Source organism: Lontra canadensis, unplaced genomic scaffold, assembly GCF_010015895.1.
Source record: "Lontra canadensis isolate GAN:19392208 unplaced genomic scaffold, GSC_riverotter_1.0 scaffold52, whole genome shotgun sequence".
Classification (NCBI taxonomy): domain Eukaryota; kingdom Metazoa; phylum Chordata; class Mammalia; order Carnivora; family Mustelidae; genus Lontra; species Lontra canadensis.
In genome coordinates, this window is record NW_022631046.1 from 1,935,007 (window position 1) to 1,961,489 (window position 26,483).

Consider the following 26,483-nt stretch of genomic DNA (forward strand, 5'->3'; position numbering starts at 1 on the left):
TTTCCTTTTTTTTTTTTTTAATTAAATCCATGTTACCATTATTACTCTTTTTCACTATATTTTCCCTGGAATGGAAACTTCTACTTTCTTTACCAGCCAATTTCGACTAAAGCCTTTAGCATTATCTTGGTGCTAGAAGTGATAACACAGTTGCTCTCCAAAGTGAAATACTAAAACATCCTAAATATCTTCCCAAATATTGGTGAAAAGCCTGGGGATTAGAGAAATGAAAAACTAGCTTAAGAAACTCAGTTAAAACATGCACTATAGTAAGCATGGGAATAAGAGGGAATTATAAATACTGACATCTTCACCAATATCCACATATTAAAACAAAGTAAAATAATATTCTTACATGTGTGCTGACATACAGGAAAAGTGTCAGCTAAAGAAAAAAATAAACCACAGTGGTATTTATTTAACAGTATAATAAAATGAATTGTTTACAATATGATTACATCACATGTTCCCTGGCAAGAAGCAAAGAAAGGACAGAGGGAGGAAAATGTCCTAACCAAGCACCAGGAAAACCAAGCCTCCTCCAGCACTGTAATGAGTGTCACTCAAGGTGGGATCTAAATAATCTCTCAATTTGTTGATTATTTACTAGCAACCTTGGGGAAGGAGTAGGAGTTAAGAGTACGGTTAGTACTTTTTTTTTTTTTTTTTCTAGTTTGCACCTTAGATGCTAAGTTCTATGGGGACAATCTGAATTCCAGTGTAAAAGAATAAAAGGTTTTTGTCCATGTGAGTTCCTCTCTGTAGGTTAAAAGGCAAAATGCTAATACTTAGGGTATACAGAACTCTATTTTACCCAAACAAAGGACACCAAGTTGCCTTTATAAGAGGCTGTTTTGCGAACAGGATGTAAATAAACAGGACTGTGACCCTGTGATTTTCTCTGTAGCCCACATCATACCTCACTCAAAAAACAAACCTACAGAGACCATTTGTTTGATCAGAAGATTTGCTTTGTCAGAGAAAGCCCAGGCATAAGTCTTAATAACTTTAGCCATTTTTAGAAAAATTGCTGTTGTATGTAGCACTTGGCCCTTTCTTATCTATATCCCCACCCAATCCACTGCTGGTATTTGCACATGTCCCACTGGGAGCCCTTCCCGCTTTCTGTTGTCTGGGTCTAAACAAGCAGAGGGGTTCAGAAAGTCACAGAGATGATGTACATTCTAAGTATCAATGAGAAGAACCAAGACCTGAATTAATACAGTTATAATAGCATAATTGTCATGTATATTACAGACTTTAAAATTCCAATGATATAGCTTTGAAAAAATATATCACATTTTTAATTTTACTTGCTCACGTGTCTAGTTTCAATACATTGACTGCAATATTAAGAATTAGTTTTGTGTAAATCATTTCTCACAGAAGCTCTAAGGGATGATAATTCCCATCAAATCATTTCTGTTAGACACCTGCAAGCTATTTGTGTTGCATTCCTAATAAACATCTCCTCGTCTGAACTTGTAATAATTAGGTGACTTTGGAACTTTTAAATCAAAAATAAACTTTCTCTCGCTTTTACTAACTACTGGATACTCAACATGATTTACATCATTTTTCAGAATGTGATATTTAAAATAAACTTTCCTATTAAACAAACATGAACGTTAAAGTAGTTCAGAAACAAGCCATTCAAATTATGTTGACAATAGCACCACATCTCCTCCAGTTATTTCCGAGTCCTGACTGTGGTTAGAGCTGATACCAGTGTCTGAGTCTGTGTCATTTGTATACAAGTTAAATACTCTTTGAGTCAAGGAAGGAACCTCCCCACTGCTGCTGGGGCCCTCAGATTCCTTCCCTCTGTTTTCCTTTAGTTGGCATCCATCTTTGTTGCTAATATGCAGTGAATTGAGCTCCTTGGCCAGGAATTCATACTCTTTTGCTTTCATCTGAAGCAATGAGTCAGTGTATTTAATCTCTTTCTGGACGCCACTCAAGTGAGAGTGAATTTTCAAACCAGCTTTCATGCTTTTCTCCAAATCACACTTAACATTTTCTAAATTAGAGCTTTCAAGCTCACTTGCAGTGGCCCCTTCTGCATCTTCATTTATCTCTGTGCAAACACTTTTTACCTCTTTTTCTATTTCAGCAGAGAGCTTATCAATGAGCATTCTGTAATACGCTAATCTCTCCTCCAGGTGTACAATTCCATCACTTTCAGTCAGGTTGTCCAGACTCTGGTTTTCATCGGAAGGCAAGTCCAGCTTCTGCTCAATTTCACTGAAACTGGGCATTAAATATGCATCCTGGACATAATTTTCTCCATCATTTTCTACCCTATCCAGGTGGAATTTAGCTTCACACTTCTCAATTTCCAGATCCAGCTCTTTCATTCTCTTGACTTGCTGATGAATGGTGTGGTCCTGGGAAATAATCAGATGAACTAGGGTCTCCATACTATCTCGGTCATGGGAAACTGTGTCCTGCTTAATTTTAGCCAGTTTCCGGAAAGTTTTTCTCACTATTCTTTTTTGCTTATCTGGTGGTAATGTCTTCATGTAATTTGCTGGACTGAGTTCCCATACTTTTTCTGTGTTTTGTACTAATTTGGCTTCCGCTGTCCTCCACAATGGAACTGGCAGAAAAGCATCTGCTTTAACCAAGACAAATTGCATATTGGGCTGCTCATCTCCCCAGGCTTTCCAAAGCTTCAGGATTCTAGTTAGTGGAGGAAGAGCCCTCTCTGAACCCCTCCATTTTTCTATGATGCAGTAATCACTGGGCTTCCCCAGTAGAAATCGTTTCTCTCCAAATGTAGCCTCGTGTTCTTCAAGCAAAGCCTGGATGACATCAGCAGCGGTGGTGCGTTTAGTTAACCCACAGACAATCTTCTCTTCTTGGCAAACCCAAACCACAATTTCCTTCTCTTCTGAATCCATGTCTTTAGTGGGAGATCTGAAAGAAAAACAAAATACATTTTGTTTCTGTCATCGCCTGTGTAAACTTAGAACCATGGTTTAACTTTAATACCCTTTTCAGATTTTATCCTTAATGAGAGATGCATCTTGAGGCTGAGACTACATATGAATCAGAAGTTTTACTGCAGGGAAAAAAATAAATCAGAAAATCAATCTTAATTTCGTTTTATTCCCTAGTGAGCTCTGGAAAGAACAAATTGTCACCAAAGACAACTGAGGCTATTTTATCTATAGAAGTCAGCCACAATATAACTACAGTCAGTACTGCTAGAGTTAAGATAATAATCAAAGTGGAGATGAATAAAGAGAGAAAAAATATGACAATTTTTCCTGGAGCCTTGGGATTAAAGACCATGGAAGCATAGGTAGGAATGGTGGGGTAATATTGGGAGTCACAGAAGTAAAAATAGGCCATTACTGAAAACAGTCATACTTTCATTCAACAAATGTTTATTACATGCCTACCATATGTTAGACATTTCTGAAGATACCAAAGGCACCACAGTACACAAAGGAGAAGACAACACAGATATAAATGTGTAATTATTATAATGGCAGGTAGCGGTAAATACTAAACAGAAAATTAAACAAGAAGAAGGAACCAAAGAAAGAGAAGTCTGTTTTACTCACAGTGTTCAGGAAAGCCTTCCTCTAAGAAGATGACCTTTGAATAGAGGCATAAATTTTGAGAAGGCCATCAGAGACCCAAGAGAAGAATTCCAAGAGTGAACACAAGGGTAAGGGTCATGAGGCATGTTCTAGAGACAGAGAGAATGCGAGGGTAGTTGGAGGCTTCAGGATAGTAGAGTTGGGGGCTGTTGCTGGAGGGAGGGAAACGTCAGAGGATCGACGATGAGATCTAGCAGAAATGCATATCCCATGATAAGACATTTGGACTTTGTTCCAGTTTTAGCGAGAAGCCATGAGAAAGGTTTAAGCAGAGGAGATTTATGATTAAATTTATGCTTTAAGTATATCTGGCTTGTTTCATGGACTAGACTTAAAAAAAAAAAAAGGCAAAAGCAGAGGAAGGAAGGTTTAGTTGAAAGCCTAGTACAAAGATCTAAGAAAGAGAGGGGAATTGCCTGGACTAGGGTTTTAGCAGCAGAGGTATTAGGAAGTGGTCAGAGTTAGGATATATATACAAGTAAAGACTTGATCGTAATTTCCTTTGTAGCAGAGAAGGATGGGAAAAAAAAAAAAAAATCAGTTTTCTGAAGAAAAAAAGCCATAGAGGTAGTAAAAGAAACAAGGAAGTTCCATGGTTTCTGGGCTATACTCTGCAGAGAATTTTTACGATCATATTTCCGTCATGATTGTAAGTCAAACTGACCGTCTTTCATAATATCTCTTTAAAAGATTGTTAAGAAAGAAATGATACAAAGTGAATTATAATCCAATATGATTTATGGAGACAAGATTTTCAAGTTGTAATTGGCTTGCTGTGAAGGTTTATTTATGTAGCACCCTCAAAGTACATGAACTCATACAAGACGCATATATGGAAGAAATTTCCCCTAGCTTCTAGAATCTTTTAACACTTAGAATTTATAGTGTTTATCTTTTAGTACCAAAAGTGACTAATCCTACATGATTATCTTTATTTTAAGTGACTAATTATTACACCTTAGTTATTGACTTCCCTAAGGTCATAAAGTGACTACTAACAGTGAAAGGACAAATTAGTGACACCAAATAACAAAGAGGACCCAATAAAATTGATATATCCAACTGTACCAACATTTTATAAATGATTATTCAAAAAGTCCTATGGGGTTATGATTGTTCACTTATAAAATATTTAACCTTTAATGACCCAACATTGAATAATGTGGTATTTGATAATATTTAAACTCATCATTTAGCAATTCTAAGCAGCAAAAATGTAAGTAGAATTTAGGGCAACAGAATTATTTTCATATTTCAGTTAGTAGAGAAACAGCACACAAATACATTCTAAGCAGAAACCAGTAAGTACGCAAAGTAACTTATACTAACTACTGTTTGTGTTATGGCTGTACAGCACAAATTACCTCTAAATTATTCTTTACTTTCATGTGTTTTGATAACAAACTTTTTTGCTTTATGCAGTTAGAAGTTTATCTACCAAATTGCATAACTTGAAAAGAAGTAAACCATGCTGCATGCACTTACTGTATGTTAAATTATAGCCATTTCAATATGTACTTTTTATAAATAATGGTAAAAATCACAAAACTGAGGAATTGTTGCAGTTATCAACCTTATAAGATCATGCCAGTAGCTATTACATTAAAACTAAGAACATAGGACGTCTTTATTTCATACTATTTTTTAGTATTCATGGTTAAACGTTAAAAAAATTCTTACCAAAAATAAGTATCCCCAAAGATTATAACCATCAGTCATGAAACATTTAACAAATTAAACTGTTTCGAGCTCTTGCATATATTAGTCATTTAATCCTCACAATTCTGTAATGCAGGTAATAACATTATCACCACTTTATAGATAAAGAAACTAAAGCACAGGGGTTTTTAATGATTCACCTAAGGTCACACTGTTGGTGGTGCATTGAGGAGTTAAACCCAAGGAGGAAAGCAGGCTCCATAGCACAGTGCTAACCATTATACGGTAAAAACAAGTTTGTGAGTTCAATGATTTTCTTTTTAAGATTTTTTTTTAAAGTAATCTCTACACCCAACATGGGTCTCAGAACTTACAACCCCAAGATCAAGAGTCACATGCTCTACTGACTGAGCCAGCAGGGCGCCCCTCCTTTGATGATTTAGATATGTGGATTAAATTGGAAAAAAAAAATCATAAAATACACTACTCTTTTAAGAGGAACATTGTTATATAAAATTGCCTTTGATAGGAATGGAACTCTAACATCCCATTAGAACACCAGTTGGTCAAGGGAGGACTTTTCCCAATGGCCAGTCATGGAAAAAAGTACATAAGAATGCATTACCTTCTCTGCCTTTTCCTTACTAATCTTGTTCTTACTCTGATGCAGTACCAAAGGATTTCTGACAGGTCTGGGCACCTGTATTGGCTGACAAAACTCTCATTTATGTATATGTAACAACACCTTACTATTGTTTTCTTAGAGTAGTCCCTATATCCTGTTCCATTTTTCGGAAATATTAGTTCTGGGTCTGTAAGAAAGGATAACATATGACCTTTACCCTCTTCAGCACTACACTGTAGTTGTGAAGAAGACTGAGAAGCAGAGATCCAGAAATCCTTTGGTAACCTACATAGAATAATAATGATGACGTACATGCCAATTCCCCAATACTTCCACGCCCCTACTCCAACTAGGACCTCTTTTGTTTGGGAAGGATCAAGCGCTTGTCTACTGTGACCTCCCACAGATATCTGCTACTTTATAGCTCATGTGGATAATGTAACTCTAGTGGTCATTAAGCACAATCCAAAGATACTGTTATTTCTACATTATGTATGAGAAAATTAGTTCCTTAATAATAACATCACAGTCTGACTGGTTCCAAATATTTTTTTTAAGTCTACCTTAAGCATTTTTATATTTTCTGAGTCAGTTATCCCTAAATATTTTGAGGAATTTTTACAACCATCATTCAAACTAGGTAATTTTCAGAAGTTCTACCCCTTGATTGAATATATTTAAAAGAAATGACTAATGAATTTCCATAATAAATCTTCCATGCCTAGTAAAAGATTCATCATGTTTAAATTCTACTTTTTAAGCAGGCTTCGAATTCGAAACTGTATTTATTTTGTAGTATGGCCCCAATTGAGTTTCTATCTTCATTCATTTTCTAACCCTCTGTACCCTTCACTGCAATACTGCAAAATCTGACTTACATCTTCATAAGGTTGCTACAAATATCAAATAACAGAGTAAGTAAAAGAGCTTTGAGAATTGTGAAAAATGTACTGGGTAAATATAGGTTATTAACACTAACAAAATTACTCTTATTATTATTTAATACAGAGAGGGGTGTAGTGTTTTTAGTGTGCTCATTCAGTAATCTTATTGACTTTATATAGTAGTTAACATTATTTTACAAATACATTCCAACACATTTCACAATACTTTTTCACCTGTTCTAACTCATCAATTTTTTGCATATGCACTTTCAATAATAACATAACTGTTTGACTAATAAGAGACATTTTGTTTTATTTATTTTATTTTTTTTTTTAATTTTATTTTTTATTTGACAAGAGAGAGACCAGGAGCACACAAGCAGGGGACTGACAGAGGGTGAGGGAGAAGCAGGCTCCTCACTGAGCAGGGAGCCCCATGCAGGGCTGGATCCCGGAACCCTGGGATCAAGACCTGAGCCGGAGGCAGATGCTTAACCAAATGAGCCACCCAGGCACTCCAATAAGAGACATTTTAAAACATCATTAATATAATCATGGGATTGAGCAGCCAAGAAAACTTTTAGTCTTTCTCTGATTTATAACCCTCTGATTTTGTTTAAAATTTGTGCTACTGAGGTTCATTATATATATATATTTTTTTAAATATGTATTTATATATATTATTTATATACGTATATGTATATGTATGTGTATATATTTATATATGTATATGTGTGTATATATATATTTTATATATAAAATTTTATATATATATAAAATTCTACAGCTATTTCATTATTTGGTATTCATGTTGGTTGGAATATCATCAGAAAATTAAGATTTATATGCTAAATAAAGCTCTTCAACAACATCTATTAACCTTACTTATGGGTACTTTTCCATATTCACTCTGAAATAATAAAATTAAATATTGGGCTGCTTGCATCCACTCTACAGTCAATCAAGAAATTAAAAATATTTCTCCATTGATAATTAATTTTAATAACACAAAAACAATGACACAGAATTAAGTTGAGTTGGCTTATAATTACAAATGCAATGTTCATACATTCAAATATTTCTTCAACAAATATGGACAAAGCATCAGAGAATAAATTAACTATCTAAATCTGGGAGTTTTAAGATTAAAAAAAAGTATTTACTAAGATATTACAATGCCAAGCCGAAGCTCTCTGAAAACATATTTAGTGAAAAAAAGACTTATTGTGAAAGCAGAGAAAAATGAAGATAAATGGATAAACTTTGACCATCTTTATTCAGTTGCCCAGAGGAAAAGAGCATTGAAGTTAGGGCACAGGGGAATAAATTAAAAAGTAACATTTATTCCTAGTATATACTAGACATTAAAGTTTAATTGAAATTTGACATATAAAACTTATTAGGACGGGTGGCTCAGTAGGTTAAGCCTCTGCTTTCGGCTCAGGTCATGATCTCAGGGTTCTGGGATGGAGCCCCGCATTGGGGCTCTCTGCTCAGCAGGGAGCCTGCTTCCTCCTCTCTCTCTGCCTGCCTCTCTGCCTACTTGTGATCTCTATCTGTCAAATAGATAAATAAAATCTTAAAAAAAAAACTTATTAGGACTAATATATTATATGGAAGCCTACTTTCTTTTTTTGTGTTTTTAATTATTTTACTTATTTATTTTTAATTTATGTGTTTATTTATTCGAGATAGAGTGAGAGATAAAAACAAAGCACAGGCAGTGGGGAGAGAGAGAGGGAAAAACAGACTCCCCTTTGAGCCGGGAGCCTGATGTAGGACTCAATCTCAGGACCCTGGGATCATGACCCGACCTGAAGGCAGAAATTTAATGGACTAAGACACTCAGGCACCCTGGAGGTATACTTTCAAAACAATAAGAATCATTAAAATGATTAATTAATTAAGAATTACATTACAAGGTAGCTTCTAAAACCCACTATACAAACACTAGACTGCAATCTATAGATATTTATGGAAAATAATTTGAACATGTGAATGCATTTTCCACAGAACCTCTACTACAACTATTTCAGAGGTCAGCCCCGAAAGTTGGATATGGACACAATCTAGCTGGTATGTATAGGAGTGACTCAAATTGAAATGCTTTTATTGCTTAAGTCTCTTAGGAACCATATTCCATGCTTAGAAATCAATAGTTAAACCTTTCCAGGTCCAAACTATTGGTGGCCCCTGTGCCTGAACATTGTGATGGAAGGATCCATCAGATTGAAAGATGAAGAATTGTGGAGCTCTGGGGGCATATCTGAGTCCTGGTCCATTGCTCAAAGACTGTTGTTCTCTGTTTCCTTATTCTTACTATTACCTATTTTTTAAATTGGAGAGTCTCTCCTTCTAAACCAGTGGTTCTCTACCAGGGGTGATTCTGCCCCCGCCAGGAGACATCTGACAACACATGGAGACATTTTTGATTTTTACATTAGAGTCCAGGGGTACCACCAGCATCTAGTGGGTTGAGGGAACATAAATGTTCTGCAGTGCACAGAATAGTTTCCTGGTAGCAAAAGCTTATAGCTACAAATGTCAACAGTGGTGCAACAGAAGAATCCTCTTCCAGATTTACAACAAAATCAATGTTAAAACTTCACCTTTACTCTTTTTCCTTGTATCTTCTGGAGAATCTAATACAAAAATTATGAAAACAAAAATAATAAACAAGGGAGACATTTCCAATCTCGAAAGTTGGCATTCTACTGCCAAAATGCAACTTTTTTCCTCCTTTCACTCCACAGCCTGCTTTATGTTTATTATTAATCCTGCCCAACTGGATTTCCCTCTGTTAATCCCAGAACTGGTCCTAAGGAACGCTGATGCATTTAGAAACACAAACACTCAGAACAGGGTTAATTATAGTTTAGGAAAAAAACTTCCATTCATAGACTAATAAATCTTTCTCCTTCATTAAGAAATGGTAATTGAATATCTATGACATGACAGAAATAGTCAGGAGACCAGGGCAGTGTCAGCGGCGTTTAGGGGAGAATGGGAGTCTGCAGAAGGGGTTTTCATGGTGTTTTTCTCTTACTACTTTACCGTCTATTCTGCCCTGACAGAAGGGACAAAGACCAGAATTAGGAATAGACCCAGAGTTTGGGGGAAGTAGAGGCCAAGACCTACAGTCTTTACAGGATGAAAGGGAAATTCCTAGAAACAACAGTGGGAAATGAGGGAAAACATCTGTAGCACCCAGGCAAGGCTGGGGGCATTGTAGGCACATAAAATAAGCCCAGAGAAGTCAAAAATAGTCTGTAAAATTACCTTAGTCATAAAACTGCACTGAATATAACACTACCTTGTTTGGATTATTTAGAAGACACCTTGGGTTTGAATACTGTCCAGTAGTCACCATTATTCAAGTGAAATGGCAGAAGACACTGTATTTACAAATCCAGTTATTTGTGCTGATTGCACAATACAAACCAAGGGTTATGAGTATTCTACATTTTACTGACCTTTAGCCAAGTTATGATATTGTCATAGTATGTTTTTTTTTTCCATGAAGTTGAAAGTAAATAAATGTTTTTTAGTCAAACTTCTCATTCTATAGGGAAATGAGAACTGTCTCCTTAGTATTTTAACTCATAATACAATTTACTCCCTTCGAGTAATTTATTAAACCTCAAAACACATTTATATGCCTCAAAAGATTAAAGTTAATTTGATTCTGATGTCACTATGCAATGCAATGCTATAACAAGGAACACAACTAGAATTGATACAGTATGAATACATATATAATTCGTTTTTGTGTCCTGTATGCTGATAAATGATATACAAAATAGCAATACATAGGAAAAAAAAACCTTAGTTCTTGCACAGATTCTGATCCAGTAGAAAGCAGAATTTAATGTCTCATAGTATATATATTTTTTATAGAAAAGATGGATAGGTTTGAAGTTGTGAAAACTATTCTCAGGCAGTTCTTTCTTAAAACATCTTGCCCAGACAAGTAATAACCCTCATAGGGTATGACGTCCAGTCAAATAGAACCTTCAATGTATAGCTCACTATATGTGGCACTCATATTAAAAACATATCAGTAAATTATACTGGGAGATAAAATAACTCAACAATGCAAGTTTCAGAAATGATGAATGGTAATGAGAGCTACAAGACAATAATAAGAAAAGAAATTTGATTTCAGTATATTTATCTCATGCTCAGGTCTGACAATACCTTGTAGAAATTCACATTTCTTTTTTTTTTTTTTTTAAGATTTTATTTACTTATTTGACAGGGAGACACAGTGAAAGAGGGAACACAAGCAGGGGAAGTGGGAAAGGGAAAGCAGGGACCCCCGATGCGGGCTCAATCCCAGAACCCTGGGATCATGACCTGAGCTGAAGGCAGCCGCTTAACAACTGAGCCACTCAGACACCCCAGAAATGCACATTTCTTTGAATAAAAGCATGTAAGTCATTAAAGAATAAAAATGGATGATGATAAAAAACAAGTTTACCAATTTAAGCTTTATACCAAAGGTTACAAACTAATATTTGAGTTCACAGACCCAACTCTATGTCAATTATAAAATTTAAAATGCTGGGGATGCCATAAATAATCATTTTGGATGCTGAACATTTAAATCACATGTTACAGCTATTTTCAAACAAAAATACCATACTTCTAAATTTAATAGCATCTTTTCCCAATAATCAAAATTATCACAGTACAACTATAAATAAGTTAGCTAATAAATTAGCCTCATCATTATTATATAGGAAAAAAATTATATTTTGTATATGAATGGGAAACTTTGTAACAAAACTAAAGGAATGACCCAAACACAAACAGAAAATGGGTAGGATAAAACAGAAAATTGGGTAGGATAAAACTTAAATGTATTAAAAAAACAAAAAGTTCTATGCAAATTAACTGAATCCATTCTAAGTTAGTTATCTTCCAAATAAACTGTCCATTTAGAATCATGGTATATGAGCTTTATAACTTGCTTCAACAATCATTAATGAAACTGTAGTTTTAGCAAATATGAATGCTGAGGATAAAATGATATAGAAGATAATTATGTTCAGGAATTCGTCATACACCTCAGAAGGAGAAAAGCTACACTTAGAAAAGGAGATTCTAAAAATTCAAGACCATTTAAACATTACTGAAATTCATGAGATAAACTCTGAACAAATGTTATAAAATACCTCAAAATAAAAAAAATAATAAAACTTAAGTCATATTTAATAAATAATAATAAAAACATTGTAATTGACCTCAAAGTCTTCAATTCATTCTCCAGTCCTCTAACTCTTTGTAGAAAGTCTGATTAAATAAAAGAACCTCAAGAGATTTAATTTGGGGCAACATACTGATTTAGATCTTGTCTGTAGGGGCACATGGCTGGCTTACTGGGTACAGCATGTGACTCTTGATATTGGGATTGTGAGTTCGAGCCGTACTTTGGGGGCAGAGTTTACTTAAAAATTAATAAATAAGTAAAAATACTTTAGATTTTGTCTGTAAAAAAGACCTCTTCAAACTGTGACTTCACATGATTATGTGTGGACCTGGTAATTGAAGGACAGATATTTAAAACATAGTGAAGTGTGTGTGTGTGAAGAGGTACACTGGATAGTAGCTCACTTTGGTGAATGCTTAGTGTGTGCCTGCCATTGTTCTAAATGCTTTATACACATTCACTCAGTTAGTTTCCATCACAACCTGACCAGATATATCCTGTTGTTAAACCCATTTTACAGATTAGAAAATTGAGGCACAGAAGATTAAGGATTTACACACACACACATATAGAAATCACTAGTTTTATGTTCTACTAATGCCAGTGTAATTTTCTAGGAGTGAGCCAGGAATGCAGGGTAAGAAAAACCCTGTACATAACATAATTGCAGGGTAGCTATAGTACATAAGTCCCATAAACAGAGAAAAGGGAAAGGAATGTGTAAAGAATGTGTACTGGAGACAACTGGGGGTTAAGTAAACTAAGCTTGGAATTCAGATTCTGGAAATTGATTTAATCAAAATGTAAATATTTAACATGTAGTATTTACCAGATGAAATGCTGAGCAAATACCTAATCTCATTGGAAATTCTTCTGCTCACTTCCCAGTGTCACCTGTGCCTGGCAAATACCTAAAGTTTCCTTGTTGATTTGTACTTTTTAGAGAAATATTTTTTTTTTAGATTATTTATTTATTTATTTGACAGACAGAAATCAGAAGTAGGCAGAGAGGCAGGCAGAGAGAGAGGAGGAAGCAGTCTCCCTGCTGAGCAGAGTCTGATGCGGGGCTGGATCCCAGGACCCTGGGACCATGACCTGAGCTGAAGGCAGAGGCCTTAACCCACTGAGCCACCCAGGTGCCCCTAGAGAAATATTTTATAACAACTAAGCATACATATATTTATTAAAGGAAAGTTACCTAGTCTGAATATTTAGTTTAATGACAGTTGTAGTTTCATCAGCTATTAGCATGAGTTTTCCTGTGGGCAGCTCAGTCCATAACTGGTTTTGCCTATGTAGTGGAAGATATTCCCTAATATTGGTGATTTTTTTACCTTGTATCTGCTCGCAGCCACCTACTCTTCCCTCTTTAAATGTATTCTGAAATATGCTGGCATATTTGAATGGCACTAGAAAAATATAAGAATTTGCATTACCCAGTAGGATAGCTGAAAACATAATATAAGCTCTTTTATCCCTGATTTCCACTTTCTGAACATAATCTAGAATAAAATGTGACTTCCAAATGGAAGGTGAAATAATCAGCTGTTCACCTTAGTTGTAAATAAATTACCTAAAGAGCAACAAAAAATTTATAACTTGTAGCAACAAGAATATATGAGGGCCTGCCATGCCATTTTGTTTTTTTTTTTAAAAAAAAAAAAAAAAAGTACATACTTGAAAATACCCTGGATAAGAGAAAAACTGGTCATCCATGTCAAAAGCATCATATGCCCATCTCCCTTCCCCAAACTTTAAGCTTTTTCATATGCTCTGAATCTCACTGCCTCCACCTCCTCTAGAACTTTCCTTCAAAATCTATCCCTTCTTAAACTCTTTTTATCCTTTACCTTTTCCTCTGGTCCTTCCCACTATCCTGTCATGTTTTATCTACAATTATTACGACCACATATTTGCATCAACTCTCTTTCATTCACAAACTCAAATAGCAATCCATGCTCACTTTCTTTCATTATTTCTTCTCTTTTCAGTAACAATAATCTACCATAAAGTGACTTCCCGCCCCCACCCACCTACCCCCCACCCCTAACAGACACATTTCTTCTCAGGCTTGTTAGAGATCTCAGAACTCCCAAACAGCCGCCATTTTGGAATGGATTCGACTTGACCTCTTTGTAACATTTTGCATTGTGATCTTTCCTTTCCATTCTTGCAGCAACTCATGCCTGGACTCCTGGATTTCACCCTCTAAGCTTCTTCCTTTACCCTTCTAGCTTTTCCTTCACAGATCCTGCATGATGGGACTTGCTTCCTCTGCATTATGTGTCCTGCAGGGTGGCGAGATTCTTCTGCAGCTCCTTCCATCAAGAGATGGAATCCATTTCCTCCCCCCAGAATAGACCTTGGGATTTGCTATGGCCAGTAGCATATGGTGAAAACCACATATGAAAGTTCTGAAGTCCCGGCCTCAAGAAGTCTTATAGCTTCTGCTTTCCTCCAGGAATGCCGTCCTGGTACTGCTGCTTGATGAAAATGCCTGAGATGAAAGACCATATGGAGAGAGAGACCCAGCCATCTCAGTCATCCCATCTGAACCTAGACCCCCACCAATCTGCTCTCATTGAAACAGCCTAGGTGAAACGAGCAGAAGAACCACCCCCCACCCAGTTCACCCACAGAATCAAAACAAACAAACAAGCAAATAAAAATTTAAAAATAACAAAAATAAAAATAAAAAAGAAGACAAATAACAAGTTGTTTTCAGCCACTAATTTTTAGGATGTTTTATTATGCAATAAGACTGATACAAATGATACAAATAAGTATTGATACTGATATAAATGGCCTCCCCCAGTTTCCTGTGAGTCATTTCTTGTCTCATTAAACACATTTTATGGGTGACTCTAATACTGTCCATAAGTTTATCAGCCCATTGTATGCTGATATTCCCAAATCTATATATATTTGCCCTTGAGCTCTAGACCCGTATTCACAAGCTCCTTTTTTGCATGTTTACTTCATATTTACATTGTATAATTCACAGGAACCTCAAATTTGACTGATCAAAACTAATTCATCATCCTTTTCTCTCATATTCCAAACTATTCCATCTCCTGATTCCTCATGTTATTGAATGTGATCGCTGTCCCCCATCCTTTCTCACAAGCTTGAAAACTAGGATCTTCTAGGTTCTTTTCTCTATGTCATCCCCCTTTAGTCAGTAAGTCTGCCTTACTCATTCTCCCAACTCTCAGTTTCACTACAGATTACTGTAGTGAGCTATTAAATATTGTTTTATTATAAACTTTTGGCCCACTTCACATTTGTGCTCCACGACATTGCCAGGCTGTCCTTTTTAAACTGCAAATTTGCCCGTATACCTTCCTTGATTAAAGTCTTTAAATGGTTTCCAAGTCTTTTTTAAATCTCTCTCTGCCCCTCTCTCCCCTCTGTCTCTGCCTTTCCCTCTCTCTCTGTCTCTCCTGTTTTCTCTCTTTCCTGTCTACTCCTAGGATTCCTTCCATGATCTGATTCCCCAAATCATAGCCAAGCACTCCTTAATATGAATGTTAATATGCACCCAACAAGTTATCCCTGACTTTGATCTCTGGTAACTCCAAGCGCTGTCACATATACCATGCTTTGGGTTTCTAGACTGGATTGAACTGCATCTGCCAGTTTTGTTTTCCTTCTGGGCCATTCTGTAACTTGCTTCCTTGCCTGAATTACCCTTTTCCCCTATTCTCTCTTACTCTTCTTTAAATGTCCCTTCCGTTAGGCAAATTCCCTTACCTTCTCTGAAAATCTCCCTTCCCTCCACCCCAGATGGAAATGGGTGCACTTTCTTGACACATTCAGTAATAGTATTTTCTACCTTTCTTCTTGCTAGCTTGCCAGTCAGGTCCTGGACTGAATCTTTCATTTTTGAAGCCTAAGTGCCTACCATAGTAGATGGCAAATGTTTCTTTTATTTTTTGCAGCATGGAATTGGAAGTAGGTTTTGGAGAAGTATACAAAGAGAATTTTTCAGTCAACTAGCACCTAGTAGTTACAACTGTCCCACCACCTATTTTTGTAAGTAAAGTTCTACTGGAATACAGTCATGCCTATTTAATTATGCATTGTCCACGGCTATTCTTATACTACATTGACAAAGTTGAGTAGTTGAGATAGTGACATTATGGTCCAAGAAACCTAAAACACTGATTACGTGGCCCTTTCACAAAATGTTTGCCAACTCCTGACCTAGATGATTTACCTGCACCAAAAATTTAGATTTTATTATCTAAGCACATTATTTAAAACTCCCATATCTACATAATTCTATGTATGACTCTCTAAAGGAAAAAAAAGGTAAAAATCATGTAATTTTCAAATGGGAGAAATCTGTAATCCCTGGAAGTGATGGCCATGCTTAGAAGTCATTTGGACCAAAGGTAATGATTAAGGGATCACTAAAAGGATGGGTGCTAAATGGTTCATGGAGATTGAGTGGGTTTAACATAAGATTAGTCAGCTTGAAGGCCCTGACTGGGAAACCAGTCTTTTGTCTTTAAAGCCCTGTTCCAGGTGCTGTACACTCTATATTAATCAGTCACATATGGATGTCAGAAGGTATCAGAGTAGGCTGGATGAAAGGTTGCTTTCACAGTCCCATCTCAGGTGCAGTGTGTCCAAACACCAGGTGTTTGGAGGTGGAATATTTGGAAACATACAAATTAGACCTTGTATTTTTCACTCTTCACCCCATGTTTTTCCCTCCCCAAAATTACCTTTGCCATTCTTTCTGTTTTTTCCTGATGACAATTATGTTCCCAGTTACTCAGACCCAAAATTATAGTTATTATTGATTCTTTGTTTTTCATCCTGATATCCTTTACTGCCTCATCCACTCATTTTTCAATTCCTATCAATTCTGCCTCCATAGTGACTTTTTAACAATAATCACTATCTGACATCTTGTTCATTTAATGTTTGTTTATTGTCTGCCTGCCTATCCCCCCCAGCACTATCAGCTCAGTGAGAGCAGAGATCTTGACTATCTTCCTCACTATTTCAGTGAGGATAGCACCTAAAATAACGTGTGGCCCATATTACAAGGTAAATAATATTTATTGTTGAATACATGCATTTTATTGGTACTTTATAAATGCCTGCCTTATATTTTAGTTATTTATGTATGTCTCTGTGTCTCCTAATCAGCAAATCCCTTAAAAGCATGATCCATATCTGTTTCATCTCTAATCTTTCATCATCCTGCCCCCTGCAAAATGTGTGGTTCATTTATAATTCTGAATTAAAAAAAAAAATCATCAAATAACCATCATCTTGAGTCAGCACAAGGCAGATACAAATAAGTAGATGCTAAATATGACAAAGTGGGATAGTCGATGAATGTTTTGTTTTTAGAAGCTTAGGCAGGTAAGTCAGAGGTATTGTAGTATGCTTGGACTGTGGACAGAGTTAACACAGCACAAGCGGACATTTCACTTAATCCTGGAACCTGATCACATCAAGTTCTCCTAGTTAAAGGTAGAACCGTTAATGATGATCGACATTTTTTTAAAAAGTAATTTAGTCTAAGTTTCATGTCTATTATTAATAGTTCTAGAGAGAAATTCTTGGGATTTCACTATTAGAGTAGAACAGGCGGTCAAGAAACCAAGGCTAATACTTTGTAGTCTTCTGCTTAAAGTGCCTAACTTCCCACACCATTAAAAAAGATGGAATCTCAAAAGTCCAATATAGCCTTACAGGTACTTTTCCTAATGGTGTACGACTCTTGTCTTCGTATGAGTTTGCACTTATTCTATGTCTACCCCAGGGAAACACTCATGGTTTTTCAACAGCATCCCTCATGGCTTCTAGGCAAATATAAGGTCCTTATGTGCAGATCTAAAAGTAGGTATCCTCAGGCTCTACTATGAAAGACTGTGGTCTCCCCAACTAATGCTCTCCTACTGGATCTTCAGTACCTTCAGTTAACCATAACTGCAGGGAATTCCAAGAGAATTGAAAAACATCAGAGTAAAAGAGGAGCCTTGGAGTAACTAAAGGTAGCTATAAAACGTGCTAGTCATTGATTGAGAACAAGTATGTACTGTGCAAGTATATCCAGAAGTCTCAGCCACAAAACTCCTATCAATTATATACCCTGATTAGTGAGCCTAAAAACTTGCTGAAAGTTGGACCACTATCTGCATAACTAAAACTAAAATTAAAAATGTCCACAAATAGAATAACTCAGTTTTATGAACTGATAAACTGACCAATTTAATATGATTATTAGAAGGAAAAACAGTCAACTGTAGTTGACTGTAAATCTAACGCTGCTATATAAACACATTCTTAAAATCTTTTCTGTACACTTCCTCAATTGTAAAATTCTTTTTTTTTTTTAAACAACCCAATCAACATTATGGATTCTTGCCAAACTGACCGTATTTCTGTCTGCTTCTTGATCCTTATCTTTTGATTATCCTATCTTAGTCAGTCTCACCATTGTGTGATTCAACCCACTCCTACATCTTTTTATACATGTTATTGTGTTCCCTACTCTTGTCCAAGCCTGTCACCTAACTGTGGGAGTTTAATAATAAATGCTATCTAATTATGATGATGCTCCTTTTATTTTTCTTTACCTCCATGTACTCCTCTGTTATGTACTTCTACTTAGAGGTAATCAAAACCATTTATTGAGCACCTACTGTACAAAGGAACAGCCTTTTACACTGCAAGAGAGTACACTCTCTTCTTCTTAATTGCATCATAAAGACTGTGATTCTACCTACCCTGTCAAAGACAGTTTCCCATGCAAGAGTGATTTAAAAGAAAGTTCATGCTTGAGATATCTAACTACAGTGCTGTTCTCTCAATTAGTTTAATCTCTTAGGAATGAGGTTGTGTCTTTGCATGTCTGGTACAATACCAAATACACAGACTACCAGTCTTAACCAACGAAAATAAAAAGATAGCTACTCATAAAATACATATATTCATATTATTAAACTTAAAATTGTGCTTAGCAAATAGAAAAAACTCAGTAATTCCTAGATATTATAATTTATAAACTAAACACACCTTTTAATAAGTGAAAATAAACACATTTGATTTTTACCATAATGTACTTTTTGTGGTAGAAGTTATGTGCCAATGCATCATGTTTTAGGTAAAATAAAATTATACACACACACACACACACACACAAAATCTATCCTTTAATTCTATTTTTAAAAGTTATCTTCAAAAGGTAAACAAGCAAGACAAGAGAATTAAACTCTACTCTGCAGAGGGTATTTTAGAATCATAGAACTTTAGAAATTAAAGGGAGCTTAAAAATCTAATTCAGCGGTACCAGGTTGTTCAGTGGATTAGGCATCTGCCTTCGGCTCAGGTCAGGATCCCAGAGTCCTGGGATCAAACCCCCATGTTGCCTTGGGCTCCCTGCTCAGCAGGGGAGTCTACCTCTCCCTCTCCCTCCCTGCCCCACTCCCTCTTTCTCTAGCTAATGCACTCTCTCTCAAATAAATAAAATGTTTAATTTTTTTTTTAATTTTAAAAATCGAATTCAATCTCTCATTTTATTAGACAAAGATAAAACTAAATATTTAAATTATGCATTCTTTCTTTTTATCAAAGCTCCTCAAGGACACATAAGGGAATCCCATAAACTACGGTATGCTACACATTGCCAAATCATTAATGGTCTCACAATCTGGCTCAAAAGAGGAATGAAGTTAAACCTAAAAGCTGTCAGAATTCAAATACTTCATCAAGATCCAAAGATAGTTTTGTACAACACAGACAGACTCATTCTAATCATATTCAGTAATTTATAATATACCTCTTTCTATCTACAGAGAAAAAGAGATCAGTGGTAATATAGAAGTTCTGAGTTGAGATTTCCAAGACCAAAATTTCATACCATATTTAAATATTAAAAACTTAGACATACTTCATAGCATTTCAATCCTACATGCCTGAACAAGGGGTGAATATTTATTGAACTTTTATTACTATCCTCCTAGAGCTATGCAGTCTTTTAAATATAACCAGATTTAATCTCATACTTGACGATTTAGGATTAACTGTATTTTAGAGATGAGAAAAGTCAGTCCTGAACAAGCCAAGCAGAATAATGATTAAGTGCATGGGTTCAAATCCCGTCTCTGTCACTTATTTATTCTTGCACTGCTCCAAATGTAAAATAGGGGAAATAATAGTACCTTCTCCACAGCATTACTTTAAGCATTATGTAAATCACTCAGAACAGTGCCACAGGGTGTTAAGTGTTAGTAGAGCTGGATTTACCCTGAAGCTCATGAAACTTAAGCATAAAGGTTGCCTCATTTGCACAGCTATCTTCCCCAGAACAACCTTAGTAATACTTTTATTCATAATTGTGTATAAAGAGCAACTGTCCTCTAATTGTCAAACTTGGATTTTCCCTTGCATGCTGTTATTATTGGTGTTGTTGTTGTAGTAAAAAGATTAAATATTTGCCCCAGGGCCCACAATTAATAATGGCATATCTAAGAAAGAACCCAATGTCCACTGGAATTCTTAACCAAGATATTTTTCTGCCTCTTTCTAGAATTTTCCTTTGTCTCATGAAGTATAAGTATCCTATAGAAGGAGAACAAATCCTCGTATCATGTAAGAAAACAAATATTTCCTAACCCTATTTCCCTCTTATCCCAAAAGAAGGGGGAGATTCTCCACACTTAGCAGTGGGATCTATAGTAGCCACTCAGCATCCTCAGGCAAACCTTATTGATATACATGGTTGCACTCAAAGAACTGAAGGGAAGTAAGAGCATGTCTGTGAGATGAGTTACACTGTTTCTTTGTTTATTTTCTAGCAGAAGCTCAGTAGAGTCTGTTTGTCAGATATGGCCCTTCACTATTTGAAAGCAAGGAGTTGAGCCTAAGGGCAGGAATAATGAGAGGTCAACCTTGAACTTATGGATTCATTCTTTAAGTTAGCTATGCATCCACTCAATACACACGTACCGATCCAAGTACTCTATGGGGACCAGATGTATTTGAAGAGTATATGCTGAATTCATTTATTCAATCAACAAATATCTGAGAACCAACTTTCCCTGAATACCTAGAAAGGAACAAGATAGGTTAAGATCCCTGCTCTCACTGAGTCTACAAAAGAGAATTTTTATAGCTATCTTAAGTCACTTTATTTATAAAAACAGAGGCCATTCTAGCCTGCAGATATAAACCTTTGAGGATAACTTTCCTGGTTTCTCAGCACATTTAATACCCATTGATCATTCTTATTCTTGAAATATCTTGCTTCTCGCTGCCAATGCTGAGCACGTATCCATGATTCTATTCCATTTACATGACATAATTACTTTGCCCTTGGGTGACCATCTACATTAGTAAGTTTTCTTAAATAATAATCAACAAATATGCAAACTTCCTCTAGAAGGTGTAGAATTATAACAGGTTACACAGGAATGGAATCTATTTGTTTAAAAGGAAATGTTAGGGATGCCTGGGTGGCTCAGTCATTAAGTGTCTGGGATCAAATCATGATCCCAGGGTCCTGGGATGGATTTCTAAACTTTTTTTTTTCAAAAAGTCCATTTAATAACCTTTCACCTTGACATGTTTCATGAATTGATAGAGTACATAATACAACCTCTTATATAGTGGATTTTTAAGTTGACTTTAGTCATTTGAATAACAATTCAAGTTTTAACCTAGAGCTCAATTTCACTGCCTTCAGTGCTCTTGGTATTTTTTTGGCCAGGGATAAAGCATTCCAGTCATTGTTCCTAATGGGCTATCTCCTGCCAACTAATAACTACTTAAGTTACCAAGTATCATCAGGGGAAATCTCTTTCAGAAACTCCTGGGAACTAAAAAGATGTATGTACTCAGATACTGTGGATTTCTCAATCCATTTTCAGGAATATTTTAAGTGTTTATTTGAGGTTAGACAAAATAGTACACGATAATTTTCCATTTCACAAATCAACATACTTCTAATTTCAGGGAAAACATCCATCTTGCCAGCAACTTTTACCATAACTGCAAAATTAAATTCTTCCTTCTGATGAAGCATTTGTGGCATTGTTACTACAATTAAAAGATTAATTCTGATTACAAATATAAAGGATCTAAGATTGGCTCCATTTCTTTTACTTCTATGAAAGTTAGAAATGAAAAGCATACAAAGTTTGTGTGCCATAATACCATCATTTGTGACCATGCATTATTCTCAAATTCCCCAAAGACTATTGCCCCATTTTTTAAATTTAAATGCTTCTTAAAATTTAGAAAAGATCATGTAGTGGGGTAGGATTAACTTGGTGTACAATTCCATAAAATTATTTGTCTATTTCCTTGGGTTTTGGATTATATCAAATGTCAACCAATCCTTTATGAAGCATTCACTTCTATACAATACCAATCAAGCTCAGAAGATGAATAGAGAATAAAATAGTAACTATGTTTTTATGATTTAATTTACAAATTATGAAAATAACTGTATCATGGGTCCAGAATATGCCAGGCACTGTCTTAGGCATAAAAACACAATGGTGATTAGACAGATATGGCACTGCTCTAAGCTTTACAACTTGTATTTTCTAAAAGATTTTATGCCTCATACTTAGAAAAGACAGAAAGAGAATAGATGCAGAAAAGTTCAATAAACAAACTTTGTCAAAATTTTATGATCTCAAATTCCTAAGATTCCTTCTAGTAATCTATATTTTTTCCTGCTTACAAAGATGCAATTATGTTCAAGCAGCTCTTTTACTTGTATAAATTATATATCACAAGATATACAAAAGCATTGCTCAAATTCTTTCTTTGCATCCTATGAGGAATTTTATATATTTGAGGAATGCCTTAGCTGTTATCAGATAAATGTTTTATCATCAGTCACATTTGCTATCAAAGGATGAATCTCTTGTCATTTAAGGAAAGATACTTAGTTTCAGTATGCCCAAGTAAGATTATTTAAATCATTATGGAACCAGATAAACAAAATAGATAGACTTAATCATGTCACTAAGTTTCATGTGTAGTTTCACCTTTGAGAAAGTACAAAAACAAAGCAGAACAAAACAAAAATACCTCATCTATGGTAATTACTGGACACTGAAAAATAAATACACATTAATTCTGTTTCAATATAACACGTGGCTTATGGACTGCTTAGTTTAAGACACTCATATTTTTATCTTTCTGACCACTGCTGTGGCTTACAAATTCTTAAGAATGGGAAAATACAAATTTATAAAGGGAAGCACTCAATTGTTAGAGCGACTTACATATATCCTCACTATTACCACTTCCATCAAAACACATTCCTAATAAAGCATCACCATTGGGAACACCATTCTGTTTTCTCAGAAGAACTTGAAATACTTTTAAACTCCTTATTTTTTGTTATTTCTTTCCATTTTTTCATAATTTTGCATAAAAAATGTTATATTAAAAACTGTATCCTCACCGCCCTGAATGAAAGCCACTTTTATGGGTAGATGAAACAGTGGCAAAATTGAGATAACGTAAGTGGACATGTACTTCCGTGAGGGAAACTCACAGGGATGCACACACAGTTATTTATACTGAACTGTTTATTTGGCACACAAATGAAAGAATTCTAGAATTAATAATAATCAAAATAAAAAACAAGAACACACATACACAAAACAATCCTGAACTATAAGGGTGTATTTAAAAGGATCAACAAGACCATGAACTTTCCCCAACTAATTTTTATATATTTTGATGGCATTCTTACAAACATACTTCAGAAATAATTCTACTGTGTAATCATTTAAATAGTAAGGCTTTTCTATTGGCAGGGGAAGGCTTTTGGAATTATTTTTTAATGCATTGATACCACTAAAGTACAAGTCTATTTTTAGTAACCATCACTAACTTTTTTAAAAGAATATCCAGACATATTTCTTTATTCTAACATATAGTTTCACTATCTGCCAGAAATGTCATGTATGTGGTATATTACCAAATTATTAGCAAATAAAACTGGCTTAGGAAGTTTCATAGTACTGATTATGGTTGTTTTCCTTTCTTAAGCAAACTTAATGAACTCAATCATGAATACATTTAGAACAAATTAAAACCAGAATTTTTCAAGTAGACATGTAAGCACAAAATGTGAAGATTTACTTTAAAATTATATCATCATAAATTATCAAGCAGACACTTTAAAATAATTGTGTCATTTCCTACCATGTAATTGTATGCTTTTAAATTTACCCCGAGTAAATTATGACAAGTACTAACAAGCATGATGGAGAGAAGAGTTATGGAAAAGCCCTTATTTCAAAATAAATATACTAAGAGTAAAGCCCATGTCTAAAATTATCCTCACCTTGTTTTAGCATATAAATGTAACATTCGGGGTGTTAATAAATTATTTAGTAAGACTGAAACACACATACTGGCTCAAGAAAAATCTGCATGTGTGAGAGAGAGAGAGAGAGTAATAGAGAGAGGGAGAGAGAAAGAGAAAAACATTTATTTACACATTTACACAAGGGCACTGCAGGCTTGGAATAGCAAAAAAAAAAAAAAAATCAAAACGAAATAAAATTGTAGCAATACGGATTAAGGAGGAGAGCTGCTTGAATCCTCTTTTGGTGCCTAAAACCCTAAAACCACCTAAAGCTCTCAAAGATATTTGAAACAATCAGTTTACAAAAAGTTTCTTTAAAGAGTATTTTCAGTTTGGGAAACTTTCCAGGTTTCAGTAATGCCCCTACTCTAAGGGGAGCCAAAGCATTGTTTCCGGATTGTATCAGCAGCTGTGTTTTTCGCTCTAATTAGTGGCTAATAAATTCTAGTTATATCTTCATCAAAATTTTAACCCTTCCTATGATATGCTAAAATTCCATCTGGACCAAAATGAAACTTGCCTTCCTACTACACTCAAATACGCAAGGCAACACAAAGAAATTTGGTGATGGTAGCTGTGGAACCAGGACTGGCTAAAGGGGGAAACAGAATCAAAATAATACATATATATGAGATGTATATATATATGATATATATATATATATCATATATATATAAATGATCCTTGAGGTTGAATAATAGCCTGGCCAGCTGAATATAAATACGGAACTTCATTCCCTAGAGCTTTTCCCACTCCTAGCAATTTTCATTAGAATCTAATTGCAACAAAACACCTACTTTCACACAGAAGCCCCCCCCACCCCCCAACCCCGCCACACACACACACACACACACACACACACACACACACACTGAACCTTACCTGTTTTTATGCCGAGTCTTTAGCAAGTTCCTTCCAAAGGGAGCCATGGTCCACCAGGCCCCCAAGAGAAAGGGTCTTATCTCAAAGTTATCTGGAGATGGGGGTGGAGGGGTGGGTATCCGGATTTCTCGGTGAAGGGAAGAGGATTGAAAGTTTCCTCTTCACCTCCTCAAACGTCCCTGGCTTTCAGCTCATTAGCAGCCGGCTAAGAGAGTTGCTAGAAGTTGTGCAACTGCTACCTAACTTTGAACTGCTGGATTGTTGTGGCTGCTGCACCTTTGGAGACCTGCCCAGCTTCAGCCTCGAAGAAGGCGTTTGGAAGCAGGAAAAGAAAAAAAAAAAAAAAGAGAGAGAGAGAGAGAGAGACAGCGAGAGAGAGAGGAAGGGAGGGGGACTCTATTGTGTTCTGTAGTTATTTGCAGACTTGCTAAAACTTTAAGAACTCCCAACCCCAGGGGCATGGTAATACCCATGGAATGGGAATTTCACTCCGTTTGGAAACCCCCCCTCCCCCGCTCTCCACACCCAATCACACAAGGTGAACTAAACACACAAAAGGATTAAAAGTAAATATACCCCTACCTCCCAACCAGCTCCAGTCTGTGAAAAGTAATCTGATCGTGGCTAGCGAGAGCGAGGGCCAAGAACTTTTTCGTCTACGGGTTCGACATAAAAATCCCCCGCTGGGGGGGTACCGGAGCGGGGCGGGGGACGGGGGGGCGCGTCAGGGCTGTAAAATACATTGAGGAGAGCCAAGCCGAAGACTGAATCAAGGTGGACTCAGAGGTCACTGGGAAATTGGAGCCTAAATTTTCCCCCAGCTCCACCGCTCCAAAAGTTGGAGGAGCTGAAGGACCAAAAGGCTCCAGCGCGAATAGATGACAGCATGGACTGTAAAGAACCAGCCGGGCTTTGGAGGCGTTTATACAGACCCCTGACGGGTCTTTGGCGTTTAGTGAGCCTCTGGGGCCCTCCGAGTTTGAAGGAAGGACCAACTGTTGGCTCCTGCCTCTCAAAGAGTAAGTGAGAGAGGACGCGCCCGGAGGACTTCATGGAACTCGAAGTGTGCAGCGCAGGTGGAGGGATGAGGGCGGGCATCACCGAGTCCCACGCGAGCTCGAACCCATGACCCGCGTAACTGGGGCGGAGCTGGGCGAGCGGACGTCGGTGCAAGCGGCCAGGCCCAGTAGCCACCCAGCTCTCCCGCGCCCGCCACACCAGGAGAAAGCGCAGTCCACGACCAAGGCCC

At 36.2% G+C, this 26,483-nt stretch overlaps 1 protein-coding gene across 1 annotated transcript; it reads right to left on the reverse strand.

The window, feature by feature from the left end:
* Nucleotides 1-1,330: 1,330 nt before the first annotated feature.
* On the reverse strand, nucleotides 1,331-25,799 carry RASSF9 (Ras association domain family member 9). The gene is made up of 2 exons (XM_032874168.1): nucleotides 25,235-25,799; nucleotides 1,331-2,919 (listed from the first exon to the last, which is right to left on the reverse strand). The coding sequence occupies exons 1-2, from the start codon at nucleotides 25,279-25,281 to the stop codon at nucleotides 1,659-1,661; spliced, it is 1,308 nt and encodes a 435-aa protein (XP_032730059.1). The 5' UTR covers nucleotides 25,282-25,799; the 3' UTR covers nucleotides 1,331-1,658.
* Nucleotides 25,800-26,483: the final 684 nt, after the last annotated feature.